Source organism: Fukomys damarensis, unplaced genomic scaffold (assembly GCF_012274545.1).
Source record: "Fukomys damarensis isolate Sample0158 unplaced genomic scaffold, DMR_v1.0_HiC HiC_scaffold_39, whole genome shotgun sequence".
Classification (NCBI taxonomy): domain Eukaryota; kingdom Metazoa; phylum Chordata; class Mammalia; order Rodentia; family Bathyergidae; genus Fukomys; species Fukomys damarensis.
Window position 1 is genome coordinate 114,332,058 of NW_022900951.1, and position 15,905 is coordinate 114,347,962.

The following is a 15,905-nucleotide window of genomic DNA, read 5'->3' on the forward strand; positions in this document are numbered from 1 at the left end:
CGTAGTTGGCCAGATTGCACATAATCAAGAAATGGTAGAAATAGCTCAATGATTTACAAAAAGAAAAGAAATATTTGAAATATAATTAGATTGTGCTTATTTTTTTAATTATATTGGGAACAGAGGGAAATTGCATTTTGAACAAATGTATGAAAAAGCTAATATTTTATCTCAATTTGTAGTTTGACAATGTGTTTTCATTCACCTACAACTAGGAAATCATTTCACTTATTTAATTTTCAATATAGGAGAAAAGAGAAAAAAAAGAAATAATTAAACTCTAATTCTTCTACAAATATTCTTCTATTAAAAACTTTAACATATCATACTCTAAAAACTATAAAAGTTGTATGGCAGCTAGATAATATATCTGCACAATCATATGAAACCTAAATACTATAAATCTAAGTTAATAGATATGTGTTTGGAGCAAGTCCTTAGTCCTGTCCAAGTCTTCATCCATTCACAAATCTGTTGATCTACTAGGCCACATTTCCTTTTTGCAGAGAATTTAAGAAAAAAAGAATGCTAGGGATTTAATTCAGTGGTGCTACATCTGCCTGGCAAGCACAAGGTCCCAAGTTCAATCCCCAGTACATAAAAAAAATCCTTTTTAATTAATTTAACAACTGCTTACAGATTTCTCATTATTTACGAGATCCAAGACAAGTCCTGTATGCACCCAACATGTTTCTAGACTACTCAAATCTAGAAAAGGAGCGAAATCCACAGAGAAATATTAGTGATGAAATTCCATTTTTGAAGCTTACTACATATGAAGTACAGTGTTTAGTGTGTTACAGTTATTATGCCATTTAATCCTCATAAAAATTGTAAAGCATAGGCATTACCATTATTTTTGTTTTACAAATGAGAGAACATAGGCTCAGAATGGGTAACTGCTGCGTGGTTTCACAGCTGGTAAAAGAGCATTGCTTGATCTTGAAGACAGTTCTCTTGGAGTCAGGATTAATCACCATTCAACAGGTGACAAGTGTTCTTATTAGAGAAAAATTGCAATATGTTCAAAGAGAAGGAATGTATTGGATATTAAGGAAGAGAGCCATAAATGAGTAGGGTGAAAAGAAGAAGAGAATTTCAGTCAGAGGGATACATGAGCAGAGCTAAAACTCCACAGGGCATATTCAAGGTAGTCCGAGGATCCGTAGAATGGCTGATGCCCCTGGGGTATGAAGGGGAGGGAAATGAGCTTGGGATCATAATTTGGAATGAGTTTGTTCCAAGATTAGAATAGAAAAGTAGGTGTCTGAGTTACTTTTCTTAGTACTGGGACAAAATACCCAATGCCTACAAGTTAAAGAAGAAAAGGTTTATTTTGGCTCACATTTTGTAAAGGTTTTAGCTCATAGTTGGCTGTTAGTTTCAGCTCAAGGCGGCATGGTAGAGGGGCATCACAGAAGATAAACAGTTCATGGCATGACAGGCAGAAGTCAGCCAAAACAGCAGAAGTAGCAGCAGCAGCAGCAAGCCCGCCTTCTTTCTGCCCCTTTATATGCCATCCAGCTTACAAGCCTATTGATTGTTGCTACCCATACCCATGGTGGGGCTTTCAATATCTACACTCTGAATCCCAATATCACACCCTTAATCCACATTCACACACCCCAACCCAGCCGCCTTCAAAACTCCCCACCTATGAATGTATGAGGCTTTGGGGGACACCTAGATAAAAGCCATAACACTAGGCATTGATTTTCAAGGCAGTAACCTATGGTAGAAGGTATTTTAGAATAAGAGGCATGAGTTTAAATTTATAGGATCTCTGTATTACCAAGAAGTGCTGTCATGTGGTATTATTGAGAAAGCTTTATGACTTCATTATTTTAATAGGCTTGTGTTCAACTTAGAGGACAAAGCTACTGCAACATGTAAATATCAATCAGAATAATTAATCATGTCAACAAACAAAAGAAGAAAACCATATGATCATCTCAGTAAATGCAGAAGCTTTGACAAAATTTAGCATGTGTTCATATTTTTTAAAAAACTCTATCAATAAGAAGTAACTAGAGAATATGAATAAGAAAGTCAGAATCAAAAACCCAGGACTAGATTCATTTCAGTACTAAACATATAGTGAATCTATCAAATTAATGCTATATTAAATAATCTTCTCATACAGATGTTTGTAAGACCTGGGCTATTTGAAATTTCTTTCTCAAATGAATAAAATTGATGGTAGACATTCAGGAAACTCTCTGAAGGAAATGTACGAGTCCTCAACTGAAAGAAAAATATAATCTATGTTAAGGTAACTTCTGAAATGAATTATTTAATGAGGTGATGAGGATTTAAGTAAGAACCAAAAATGAATTTTCCTATCCTACTGAAATTCTTGTCTGTTTCATTGCTTCTAAAATTCTTATTCCCAATTCTTAGGCTCATCTCAACGTCTTCACAGCTAAGGATCACTCCACCTATGATATCCTCTTGTCTCTTTGCTTGATTCACACCTAATAGTCATAAAATACTTGGGCATCACCTCATTCTCCAAATAATCTACCTTAACACTTTTTCCCACCCATACTTAATTAGGTGCATATTTTGTAGGCAGCCAAAAATCTCTTTTTCTTGCCTCCTGCTACTTTTATACTTTATCTTATGCTACACTATCATATTCTGTTTGTTTTCCAATGTCAGAATGACTGTGAGGTCTGACAATTAAAGAATAATCTTATTCACCTTTCAATCTCTAATTTTATGTTTTTTATCTGCATACAGTAATTACACGAACAATAAAGCGTTTGCTGAATGAATATACATGTAACTATGCAACTAAAACCTCTTGCAAAAGCAATCTGAGTGCTTAAATAAACATTATTTTCATCCTAAGTGCTACAATGTGAGATGAGATATAGCCTTTATAATGGACGCTTACATTTATTTAATGGCTATGCATTTACATGTGACAATGCATGTTTGAAATAAAAATCTGACAAAACAGAATTATTCTAACAACCCATGCTCTGAAATGAGTACAGAGACAGTCAGTAGACCTACAGAAAATAACTCTAAGATCAATGTGAAGTTCACACTCTCGTCACATCAAACTCAAGGCAAGATTGACTCTACTTCTGGACTTTTTGCATTTGTTCTTCATTTCATTCTAATTTTCTTTATTATATTTGGGACATTTCCTTTGTTTGGACCAAGTTATACAGTTCATTTTCTATTTTCAATTTATTGGCAGAAGTCTTTTGGTAAGTGTCTTAGTCACTTTCTTCTTTGCTGAGACCCACAATTTAAAGGAAGCGAACTTTATTTTGGCTCAAAATTCATAGAGGTTTCAATCTATAGTCAGCTGATTCCAAGGCAGGAAGGCATGGTAGAGGAGCATGACAAAGGAGGGTTGCTCATGGTATGGGAGTAGGAAACAGAGCAAGAGATCAAGAGAGAAGAAAGGGAGATACACTTTTTCAGGCCAAGCCCCCAGTGACCGACCTCCTTCAACCAAGCCTCACCTCCCCGAATCATATTTAGCTATAAATTCATCAGTGGACAGGTCCTCATAATCCAATCACCTCCCCAACGCTCTACCTATGGCAGTGTGAGGCTTTCAGGGAATATCTAGACAAAAACTCTAAGTATTTGAGCTATTGGCTCTATATTTACATCAAAATACTGTTATGTTATCAAAAATACAAGTTGTACTCAACTGTTTCTCTTAATTGGATCACTTTGATCCGCTGAATTTGAGTATTATGAAATTCAAATAGAGTAGAAGTAGGCTCTTTCTTTTTCCACAGTATTCACAGGAATAAAGTTAGCTTCAAGTTGATTTCCTGAACTCCACATACAAATACCTTCTCATTCACATACACTCAGTCTGGTTGAATGACTTGAAGTTTCATTATTCAAATAGATTACTATGTGGCTTTAAATGTATAGGTCTTTGCACACACAACTTGCTCTTTCAGTAATGGTTTTACCAGAATGATCCATTACCATCCAGTATATTTTCATATGTTTTTTGAAGCCTTCTTCAAATTTCTCAGATGGGGTAAATAACTTCCTCTTTTTATTTCCTACTGAACGTTGTACTTAATTTTACTTTATTTCCATCATTCTGTCTTGTGAACCTTTGTATGCATTTCTAATTATTTTACTTGAAGACAAAGATTGTTTTACCTATCTTTAGATTTCTAGAATCCAGTAATTTCTGGATCTGAGAAGGGATTAATGTATTTTTAAATCTATGAATGGATAAGTCATTATGGATCCTTACCTCTACTTCATCCCCCACTCCAGTCAATCACCAAAGTTTGTGTTATCTGCCTCTTTAAAAAATTCTGAGTCCCTGCTGCCTTCCTCATACCTGCAAGCAATAACTATTTCAAAGGTTCATGATTTTATACCTAGACTATATCAGTAGCCTCCTAAGGGGATTTCTTCTCTTTGAACTCTCTCCTCTTTCTCCTTAGATTATCTTCTACATGGCTAGCAGAGTGATTTCACTGAAATGTAAATGAGATTACCACAATCTCACAGCTAAATCATTTTCCACGAATGCCAATGATATGAGATAATCTTTATATTTTTACATCGTTTATAAGTCCTGCTGGTTATTTGTCCCTTGATGATCCCCATTACTCTCTATATCCAGAGGCAGGTTAGCTAATAATTTGGCACCTAATAAAGTCAACATTCTTTAAATCATTCTTCAGCCATTTTAAAGTGAGGGTAGGAAGAAACAGATTTACCAATGGTAAAGTCATATTTGTCTTTATGTATAAGAGAAAGGATTTAGGACATGAATTTATTATATGTAATTTTGAAATTCTGACCACTTCTTGAAGCAGAGTGAACCACTTAAAATGGAGCTACTAAATAAAATATCTAATTCCCAATAGTCTTATACTTTGCTACTGAATTTAGGTCGACTGTTTTCTGACTGATCTGGTGTTTAGTTGTGCCAGTTGTAGTTGGAACATGCAACTTTCAAGTGTGTGTTGAAAAAAATTCAATAATGAGAGGTCAGCACCACTAGGAACACTGTTTTTTGTTTCTGTTTGAGGTATTGAGTATTTCAGTCAAAGGTGGTCTAATTTCTACTTTGCCTTTCATACGATAAGGTACAAAGAGAAATATGAAAACTCGTGCCACTTGCTATTTAACACTTTAATGTCAATAAAATAATAAAATAACCTCTTGAATCTTCCTGAATGTGGTTCTTTTCAACCACTTTGTGTGACCATGCTCCATTACCTGTGAGTTTTCAGCGTGCCATAGTTTCTTCAACACGTGCATTTGGAAATAGTGCTATCTCTCTCTTCAATACCCTTCTCTTTTATTTTTTAAATACTAAGTTATTTTTTTCTTTTTAGAAGTATTTTTACTTTATTTAAAAGTTATAATTGTATATATAGGTACTGATGTTATAGATAAACAATGTGGAATGATTTATTTGAGGTAATAAACATTATTATCACCTTAAATACGTATTTATCCCTTCTTTCTACCTGAGATTTTCTACACTTTTCCGAACATTTCCCTATTTCCCCATCCACTGACACTGGTAACTACTATTTTACACTCTCTGATTCCACAATTTTGATTGTTTTAGATTCCACACATAAGTAAGAATATTTGATATTTCTTTTCCTATGTCTGGCTTATATCATTTACACTAATGTCAGAAATGACACAATTTCCTTTAAGGTCTAACAGTATTCCATTGTAAGTATTTGCGACACTTTATCTATTCATCCACTGACGAACACAGTTTGAGTCTATAATCTAGTTTAGCCCAAGTAATGCTAAAATTGTTGTAGCAGTGTAGATACTTTTTAGACACAATGACTTTTAACATTCTTTGTTTTTATTGGTACATGTTTGAATTATATAATGATTATATTCATCACTCGGAATTGGTACATTCCATAACGCATCTTAGTTCTTTTTTCATCCCCTTCCCCTCCCCTGTCTCCCTCCTCCCTGCATCTTTTGGTCCCCTTCCCTTTTATAAAAGATCTTTCTAAAAAATGAGAACCAAGACCTGTCATATAAAGGTACAAGATCCCAATAATGAATGTAACTGTATTGTATACCTAAAATGTACCAATAAACTCAGTTAAAAAAAAAAACTAAAGATCTTCTATTTCCTACTAACCATCTTTCTTTTATTTTGCTCTTTATTTATATTTGCCATTTTAAGTTTTCTTTTTAGTGTCATCTCCTCTGTGCTTTCTCTAACGCTCACCTTCAAGCCACCTGAGGCAGAGTTAAGGTATTCCCTCTTCTTCATTTCTCTAAGGCTGTCTGCATCATTTCTAGACCTATACTTGGTTATTGTGTAAGGGATACCTTAACCAGGACAGATTATGGAGATGTTTGTGGGAAAGGTAGAGCTCAATTTTTTTTTTTTTTTTTTGTATTTGGGATTGAACTCAGGTCCTTGCGCTTGTGAAGCAGTGGCCAGAACCACTGAGCTAAATCCCCGGCTCAATTTTCAATACATCTAATTTTGGATTTCTTTTGAACACCTGAGTAGAAGGAGCCAGTGTTCTGTTGAATGTGCATGATTTTATAACCAATGAAAACTAACAAAATGCTTTTCTACAGTTTCTCACATTCTTGTATGTCTTGAAACTAGAATGTTCTTTGTAAAATTCTAAATATAGAGGAACTTGTTTCCCAAGAAGTAAGGATTCTCAAAGGTACAGTGCAATTAACCATGAAAAAAGTCAGTAGTGAAGGATGGTTTAATGCAGAGCACTATGAGATGAGTGTGACCACACCCGTGATTTAAAGATAATCTCTACTTAATGATCTTTGCCTAGAAAATTTCTATGCATTCTTTACTTCTCTATTTAAGAGTCACCTCTTCCAGGAAGCCTTCCTTGATTTTTCAGAAGATTTAGCTTTTCCTTCCCTATCACATACTTATTACCCTATTTAATATATCACTTTCTACACAGCATCATTACTGATGGTCAGCAGAGTTTCATCTTCCCTTTTCTTCTAGAATAAGACATTAATGAATAAATTACAGAGAACCCAGTCACTTTCTTCATCTTTATTTGACTTAAGATTTGTTGTCATGCTGAGTGTGGTGGCACACGCCTATAATCTCAGCACTCAGGAGGGCGGCTGAGTCAGGAGCATTGCTGCGAGTTTGATACCAGCCTGGGCTACATACTGAGTTCCAGGTCATTCTCAACTACATAGTGAGACCCTGTGTCAAACAAAGAAACAAACAAAACATTTGTTGTCTTGTGGGTTTGCTGAAAAAGGAGAAAGGATTATCTGAAAGGGCTGATAATAGGACAACTGTAAATAGGCCTATCCTAGAACAATCTTTTGCAGGGAAGATGAATGATAGAGGTGTGGGTTAAAGTAGAGAGGTGCAGGACGATTGTTCCACAGCCAGTTATCATTGAGGAGGACCAGGAGGACAAATCAGTGGTTGTAGACAGGATGCATAGATAGCAATGAAGAGCAGGACACATGAAAATGAGAAAGGTAATGATAGGTAATGGCTACACTGAGTGTCTTTATTAGGCATTTTGTATACATTGTTTCATTTAATGTTCAAAACATCACTGCAAGTCACCAAGCAAGTCACAAAGCTGATAAAATAAATATGGAATACCACCCAAGACCTTTCTAGCTTTAAATGCTTTTTCAAGTATACCAGTTTTTCCCAGATTGTGTTTAATATAACACTGGCATATGCATAACTGGCCAGAAGATGTTACACTGGCGTGCGACAACAGAGTTCTGAGAAGGCTGAACAGGCAAATTTAGCAGATCTGTTAATTGCTAATTGTTGAGTTATCTTGCTATGCTAATGCTCACAATGAATCAGCAAGAGGGAGAAAATTCCCTAAATCAATTTGATTATAAGGGGCCAGGGATTTAGCTCAGTGGTTCCGCTGCCTGCCTTGCAAGTGCAAGGACCCGAATTCGATCCCTGGTAACCCCCAAAAAATCAAATCAACCCAATCAATTTGATTATAGTACCACCTTGTTTATAAACCACTTGTGCCATTCTCACAACTCTAGCATCAGGTCAGAGTCTATGAAATGCTACACTCCACCCTAACAGCAAATGTCACACATGTAAACAGCTTATTTTCTCTTACAAGCGAAAAAGATTTCACTCAGAAGTCATAATATATAGATCACACTGCTCAGTGGTCCTATGAGCCAGTTCACACTATTAGTTGCCAACCTGTCATTCCATTACAGAAGTACATATCAAAGTGGACTTATCGCATAGGAGAGGCACTGACATTTTGCTAATGATTGGCTCTAGATAGCAAATACTCCCCCCTCTCTTAGAAAAACTATGCAGGTTTAATTACAGATGAGCAACATTATCTGCTGTTGAACTTATGCCATTTTAGGAAACACCTGTGCAGGCCTTTTTAAACTAAAAAGACTTTGTATGTAAAAGTGCTAATTATACGCTCCTTAGGGAAAAGCACACTATTCACCACTGCATACAGGAAAGAGGGTCTACTGTTCTTTTTCAGTCACTGCTGTACTTTAGATGGCCATTTGTTTTTAATTATTTACCTTATCGGAGAGCCCAGCCCACACTGACTACATGGGATTGTTCAGGCAAATGAAGATGGAGACATTAACTAGCTAGTGGAGACATCTTTTTAGGTATTTCAAATGGACTGTATCTCCTTAACAATCTCCAAATATGATTTATCCTGCTATTTTATTACATGTAAGTGACATTACATGTAAGTTCCAGCTGGCAAGTAAACACATTAAGAGAAATTTAATTCAATTTGCAATAGTAGTTAAAAGTAGAGACTTTAAGCCAGGCATGGTGGTGCACACCTATAATCCCAGCACTGGGGAGGCTGAGGCAGGAGGATTGCTGCATGTTCAAGACCAGCCTGGGCTACACAGTGAATTCCAGAGCAGTCTCAACTACATAGTGAGACCCTGTCTCAAACAAACAAACAAACAAAAAAAGTAAAGACTTTAGAAAGACACTATATGGACTCTGGCCCTTACCATCCAAGCAGCATGGAACAAGCAACATACCTCTTTGTCTGCGCCTTAGTTTCCCCCACTGTAGAGTAAAGGTAATACTGAACCCCACCTCACAAAATTTTAGGTAAATTTAGTGAACTAACATATATAAAAGCTCTGAAACTAGGACTTGAAACAGTAATGGTATTTAATTGGTAGCTGATTTATTCAGGACTTCTCAAAGCTTTTAATATGTTGATAATTGTACATCTATAAGAAATCATACTCTACTAAAATTTCTAGATAATTAGACCGGTAAGACCAGAAAAATCAACAAATTGTGTTAGATTTGTAAAAGAGAAAATCAGTCAGGACAGATGTTAATCCATGAAAAGCTTATCTACATAGAAAACTTAGAGAACTTACAATTTGTAGAACTAATACAGTTCAGCCACATTACTTCAAGTTAAATTAATATACTAGAATCAATTTAATTTCTACACACTACAAATTGCAAGTAAAATATAAAAATAGCATCATTTGATAGCAAAAATACTAGATACCTAAGAAATAAAGCAGAGGTCACATAACCTGATTTCAACCAGAAACGGGTAGGTTTTCAAGCAAGTAAATGTCTTTGCCTGAGGATGTAGGACTGAGGTCAACAAAAGGAAGCAAGGCCCTTTATTAACAGAGGAAACCCCCACTGAAACACAATCCTAGCAGTCAGCATAGTGTCCTTGTGGCAGCAGTTGAGAGGCTGAGGCAGTAGGATCACAAGCCAGCTCAGCCTGGGCAATTTGGCGAATTACTGAGGCCTTGTTTTAAAGTAGAAAATAAATAAGTGTTAGGACTGTAGCTCAGTGGAGAGCCCTGGGTCCATCCTTGTACGAAGGAAGAGAGGGAGGAAGGAAAGGAGGGAGGGAGGGAAGGAGGCAGGAATTCTGGTGTTAGCTAAGGCAGTTGGGGCAGGGTTGTCAAGAATAAGTGCCACCTTATTGTCCACACATTGTCCTGTGGAGGATGTATCAGGGCAAAAGGGGTCCTTGTCAAGGCAGGACTATTAAGTCCAGTTAGGCAAAAATTTAAGTACAGAATACAGAGGAAATCCCACAAAAATCTACCAAGCCATTCCTGTCAGCGCCGGTAGACACTCATACAGGCCTCTCAGGTTGAGGCTGCATCTCACTCCCATATTGATGGTTTTAATGTGGGTGAGGTGATCTTAATGCAGAGAGGAGATTGATCTTAGATCCACTGAGGGAGGGGATCCAAGTGGTGTTGGATATCAAAGTGAGGAACTGAGCTACGACTTAGAGATTTTCCTACCCCTACTTGAACAGGACCCGTGGCATACTACCCCTGCTGTGAGCCCTGATAAACCCCAAGCAAAGTCCCTGGGTGTAGTGTACACTAACTTCTGCAGGAAGGAAGTGACACTTCTGATGAAAGGGCTGGATTTAACCAGCAAATCAGAGGATTTCTTGATACTATTTGGATTCAAGAGGAGAACTAAGAGCCTCTCTCCATCCCGACCCTGCCCCTGTTTTTATCCCTGAATGACTCGAGACAAGGTTCCCAGATATGGTGTACCCAAACATTTATCTTGGAGTCAGAGTGAGCTTCTTCTTCTTTTTTTTTTTTTTTTCCGAAGGGACTCCTCTTGGATCTGCAGAGATCATGCCCCAGGCAGTGTCAAACATTAAGATGAAGATATAGGGTCGCTAGTCCTACTCCACCTTGTCTGTTGACGGACGCTGAGAGGCTCCGGGCAGGGACCCTGCTTTGGCGATTTCCCAATTTCCATCCACGGAGTCTGAGGGAGGTGAGGGATGTGGACTATAGTTAGCGGAGGAGTCCCAGGCCCAACAGCTTTAAGGGAAGAGGGGGTACTTTTAACCACATTGGGGGCGGGGGAGTAGAGGGTTCGGGCGGGGAATAAGTCTCACCTTACTCATTCTGTCAATTTTGAAATGCCAACAAGGATAGGGGAATGTGTTCCCTGACAGGTATTTTTAGAGTCTGAAGGTAGAGAAGCTTTTCTGAGGAAGTTGGCCTCCACTCTGCAGGGTGCGGAGTCCCTGGCAATATCAGCCATTAAGATTGTGGGGGAGGAGCCAAGGTTCCCGGATGTGGGCGGTCTCTACCTCCATTTTGGAATCCGCGAGGCTGCTTTTTCTGAAAGCACTTCCCTTGGAAGTCCCGTGGAAGTCCCGTGGAAGTCCCGTGGAAGTCGCAGGCGGTGGCAAAGCATTGAGGTGAGGTGAGAACGCCAAGGGGACCTCTACCAGACAGAACGTAGGTCATAGAAACCCACTTCTATCGTCACCCGATGCCCCCCCTCCCCACGCGCGGGTGCCATGTTTCTTACAGGGCAGTCAAACAGAGACACCCTCTCTAATCCTCTGCACATCCTTGTTGGTGTCTCAGAAAGATGGAAATGTTGGCTTGAGAACTGCATTCTCAGTTCTGCAGAAAGGGTACCGTTCAAGTCCTGTCAACAGAAAATATGAAGAACGTGGGGAGAACCAAGAGTACCCCACCCCAAAAGCCAGAAGAACCTCAATAGAGATTCTGGGGACCCTAGGGAATGCTTTCAGAAAGGCCAGGCCTGTGCCAATTAGGGAAGGTGTCCCGAGCCCTGTCAGGCATAAAGACTCAGGTTGGGCTTGGGCAGAGAACCATAGCAAACTGCCCTTTTTGCTGAGGGTCCCAGACACAGTTGTAAGGCAGAGGTGCCCCCTCCATCCCACTTACTGCTTTGTCTGGCCTCTCTGGGAGATAGAGACCTTGGGCTAAGGAAAGCACTCTCAAGTCAGCAAAAAAAAGGAAAGGTTGCATACCACCAAATCAGATTTCAGACAAATCCTGCCCTGGTGGTGAGCCAGGGAGACTTTATTCAAACCAAGGCCCTGGTAGTCTGTTAGTCTGTTAGTCTGAGGCTCCACTTCACTTCTTTTCTTGATGGTCTTATAGAAGTTAGGGCCTCTGTCCAAGGAATAGAGCCATAGGCCAGCAAAGGAAGAGCCTTATCTCTGCCAGGAATCGAGGTGAGGACTCTGGGAAAAAACTGAGAGGACCTCCAACAGAAAACAAAGAGGCTCCAGCTCTGTCATGCTCCTGTTATGAGCTCTGAGGGATCCAGGGTAGTTCTGTTAAGCACAAGAACCCCCTGAAAAACCTCCTCACTTATCTCTCTTTCTTGTTTACCATCTTGAAGATGGATGTCTTGGCCTAAAGAGTACATCCTAAGAATAGCTCAAGTGAAAGAATACAGGCTCCATCCAGAGTAAATATGAGTACCTTCAAGAGGATTGTGGGTAACTCTTAGACCAGACAAAGCAAGGAGACCCTATGAGAAACTTGGTCACCCTTATTGTTAGCTCTGGAAAGCCCCAGGTAGTTCTCTGTGAGTCTCCCTTCATTTCTAGCTGGCTTGGTAGTGAGGAAGGGTGTTTGTGTGTGTTTGTGTGCGCGCGCACGTGTGTGCATGTGCGTGCATGTGTTTAAGAGGAACAGATTCAGGTCACCAGGGAGAAAAACACCAAGCCCTCTTGGGCTTGGAGGCATGGGCCTGAGGAAGGACTAAGTATATTTACCAATTAAGGACATACTGGCTTGAGCCTTCACTGTCAGCCATAGAGGATCCTGGGCAAGGTCTGCTGTATGTGGCATGTCCTCACTTTTGTCTTGTTGGTCTCAGGGAGGTGACAGCCTTGGCCAAAGCAGGTAACTTCACATCAGCAGAAGTAGCCACATCTGATCATCCCAGGGAGGAGATTCAATATCTGCTAGGAGTCAAGGCAAGGACCCTGAATAATAAGTGAGGGGACTCCCATGCCCTTGGAGAGCTGGGGCCCCTGTCCTGAGTAGCCCTGGTGCCAGGTGTCAGATATAGTGTCTGTCCTCCTGTCTGGTGGTCTCAGCAGGCTGGACTCTGAAGTCTTTCCAGCAGTCAGTTTGAGGATGGAGGATGCATATGCACAAGAACAGATTGAGTTCAGTACCTTCTTATTCCTGTACCGAGGGCTAATAAGACCCTCAGCTACCTTTTGGGGGGAAAATAAGGAATAAAAAGAGACCGAAACTATTTTCAAGATATAAAAGGGGGACCAGGAGGAGACCTGCCTCTGGCAGACAGATTCGAATAAAACTACGTGGTTGGCCCACGTTTTTTAGCCAGTGAGAAGCACGGGGGGGGGTGGGTATCATGAATTTCATGGAACAGTAACTATAGAGAGTGGGTGTATAAGGATAAAGTTAATGAAGAACCAGATTTTCTCTACACCAAATGCCTGTATATCAACAACTACCCTCAGCAGATGCTGTCTCACCGCAGGAGTGCATTCTGCCCATAGCCAGGGAGCATGTGGCCTTCCCTGTACTTTTCCCAAGGCAGGATGACACCATCTCAACACTGTGAGATCCGAGTTAAGTAGCCTAGTTCCAAACACACCTGTTTTTGAGAGGCCCCATCCACTTCCTAACTGTAGAGATCTCACAGAATTTAGTCGCATCCACCTGTCAGCCTTGGGGTATGCTTGCAGTCTGTAATCTGGGAGCACCTCAGTTCTTCTTCTTCTTCGTCTTCGTCTTCGTCCTCCTTGTCCTCCTCGTTGTCGTCCTCCTCCTCCTCCTCGTCTTCCTCCTCCTCCGCCTCCTCCTCTCTTTCTTCCTTCTTCCTTCTTTCTTCCTTTTTTCTTCTTTTTTTTGTGACAGGGTCTCACTATGTAGTTGAGACTGCCCTGGAACTCACTATGTAGCCCAGGCTGGTCTCGAGCTCACAGAGATCCTCCTGCCTCATCCTCCTGAGTGCTGGGATTACAGGCTTGTGCCACCATGCCCAGCTTAGTTCTTCTTATAGAGGCTTCAGGAATGGGGGCGAAGGCCTAGAAATGAGTCACATGTTCTTAGACCACAAGCCATGAAGAGATGCATACCCTGAATGTGTATGGAGGACCTTAACCCCCCACCCCAGGACAGAGAGGACTCCACAGCTCTTGAACCCAACTGCCCCACTGTCACACAGTCAACCCTTGGAGCTTCAGACTGGTGGCTGTCTGTACACTGAAGCACTTTCTCTCATCCTTCAGTTGAATAAGGTTAAGTTTCTCACTTTCTTCTTCTCTATTCCAGGCCAGTTGGTTCCATCACCCTCGCCTACCCACACTCCTGCCAGCTATCCCCAATACAAAGTATGATGCCTCACAGCCAGAAACATCAGCAGTACAAGCTTCAGGATGAAAGAAAGACACAGGCCCTGGTGGATGGGCAAGTTCCTGCAGCTGAGGAGGTAGATACCACAGCCGCCGCCTCCTCTACTCTGATGCCAGGCACCCCAGACAACGTGCCTGCTGCCACTCCTAGAACACCAAGCCTTCCCAAGAGTCTTCAGAAATCGTCCTCCTCCACTGCCAGAAAAGCTACTCCATCAAGCAAATCAAATAAAGGTTCCAGGGGCCAAGTAGGGAAGCATCAGAGCACCTCCCAGGCTCGTCCGTACCCTGAGTTCTTGCTCACTAATATTCTAGAGAAGAAGGTGATTGAGCTAGTGAAGTTCCTTAGTGTGAAGTATGCAACTAAAGAGCTTGTTACGGAGGTAGACATGGTGAAGAATGTCATCAGAGAGCACAAAGATGACTTGCCCGAGATCTTCAAGAATGCCTGCGAATGGATGAGGATGATCTTTGGTATCGATGTGAAGCAAGTGGACCCCATTAGCCACTCTTACGTGCTGGTCAAAGCACTCGAGCTCACCTATGATGGGAGGCTGAGCGAAGACCAGTGCATACCCAAGACCGGCCTGCTGATTCTCGTCCTGGGAATAATCTTCATGGAGGGCAACTGCGCCCCCGAGGAAAAGATCTGGGAGATGTTACAAAAGATCGGGGTGTATCCTGAGAAGAAGGATTTCATCTGTGCAAATCCCAGGAAGTTCATCACTAAAGAACTGGTGCAGGAACGCTACCTGAAGTACCGGCAGATACCCAACAGTGATCCTGCTCGCTACGAGTTCCTGTGGGGTCCAAGAGCCTATGCTGAAACCACCAAGATGAAAATCCTGGAGTTTTTCTCCAACGCCATTGGCAGTAGCCCCACTGACTTCCCATCCTTGTATAGGGAAGCTCTGAGAGATGAAGAAGAGAAAGCTCAGCCTGTCACTGCCGCGGAGGATTGCACTACTGCCCCGGTCGGTACACAGGCCAGCACCAAGCACAGCAGCTCCGGCCCTCAGTAAACTCTGAGGAGATTCCTTGCTCCATGTTGGAAAAGGGAAGTCAAGGTTGTAAGACGTGAGGAAATTTCAAGTTATTTTTTTCCTTTTTTTTTGGTATTTTAAAAATTCCTCTTACAAGGTTAAATATTTTCAGAATTTAGAGTCTTTAATTATATTGGTTGTACCTTTGTTGCTGTTTATCAAGTTTAAGAATAAAAGTTTTGCTGCATTGAAAAGTAAATACAGAAACCTCTTATTTTGTGATCTAGAGAAAGACAACATGGCACTGTAACAGAAGTTTTCTTAGAAATATAAAGAATCCAGTAATAAGATTGATAATTTCAGGAAAAATGTAAAAATTAATTCATCCTAGCATCTCCGTATCCCTTTTAGCCTTCCATTTTGTAAAAGTAAAGATACATACCTCATTTGCTTGGTTTATTCAAGAATGCTTGAGGAATTAAACCTTACTAAATTTTAAGAATCTCGATTTACTGGCTCATTTATTCTCCAAACATTAATTGTGCATCTGCTCATCGGAAGGCACTGTGTTAGCATTGGAGAATCTAAGATAAAGGGAGATGGTGAGATGTCCTATGAAACATAAAGGGTAAGAAGAAAAAAAGGAGTGAGGAGGTGGAACTCCAGATGCCAGCAGTCAAGCGTAAGTGCCCTGAGCCAAAGCTTTTTGAGGCCTTGGGAACTTCCAGTTCCTTCTGTGGGAATTAACTTT

General features: G+C 40.5%; 1 protein-coding gene across 7 annotated transcripts in view; it reads left to right on the plus strand.

The window, feature by feature from the left end:
* LOC104873705 (putative MAGE domain-containing protein MAGEA13P) overlaps nucleotides 1–15,248 on the plus strand; it is a 97,136-nt gene extending 81,888 nt beyond the window's left edge. For 4 of the 7 annotated variants that reach the window (XM_010640527.1, XM_010640522.1, XM_010640524.1 and 1 more), the window contains one exon: nucleotides 14,092–15,248. In XM_010640527.1, coding sequence (XP_010638829.1) covers nucleotides 14,153–15,193 — 1,041 coding nt within the window. In that variant the 5' untranslated portion in view covers nucleotides 14,092–14,152 and the 3' untranslated portion in view covers nucleotides 15,194–15,248. Of the gene's footprint in view, nucleotides 1–11,095; nucleotides 11,254–14,091 lie in introns of those variants that run through there. The other 3 variants (XM_010640525.1, XM_010640526.1, XM_010640523.1) reach the window with 3 other exon arrangements.
* Nucleotides 15,249–15,905: the final 657 nt, after the last annotated feature.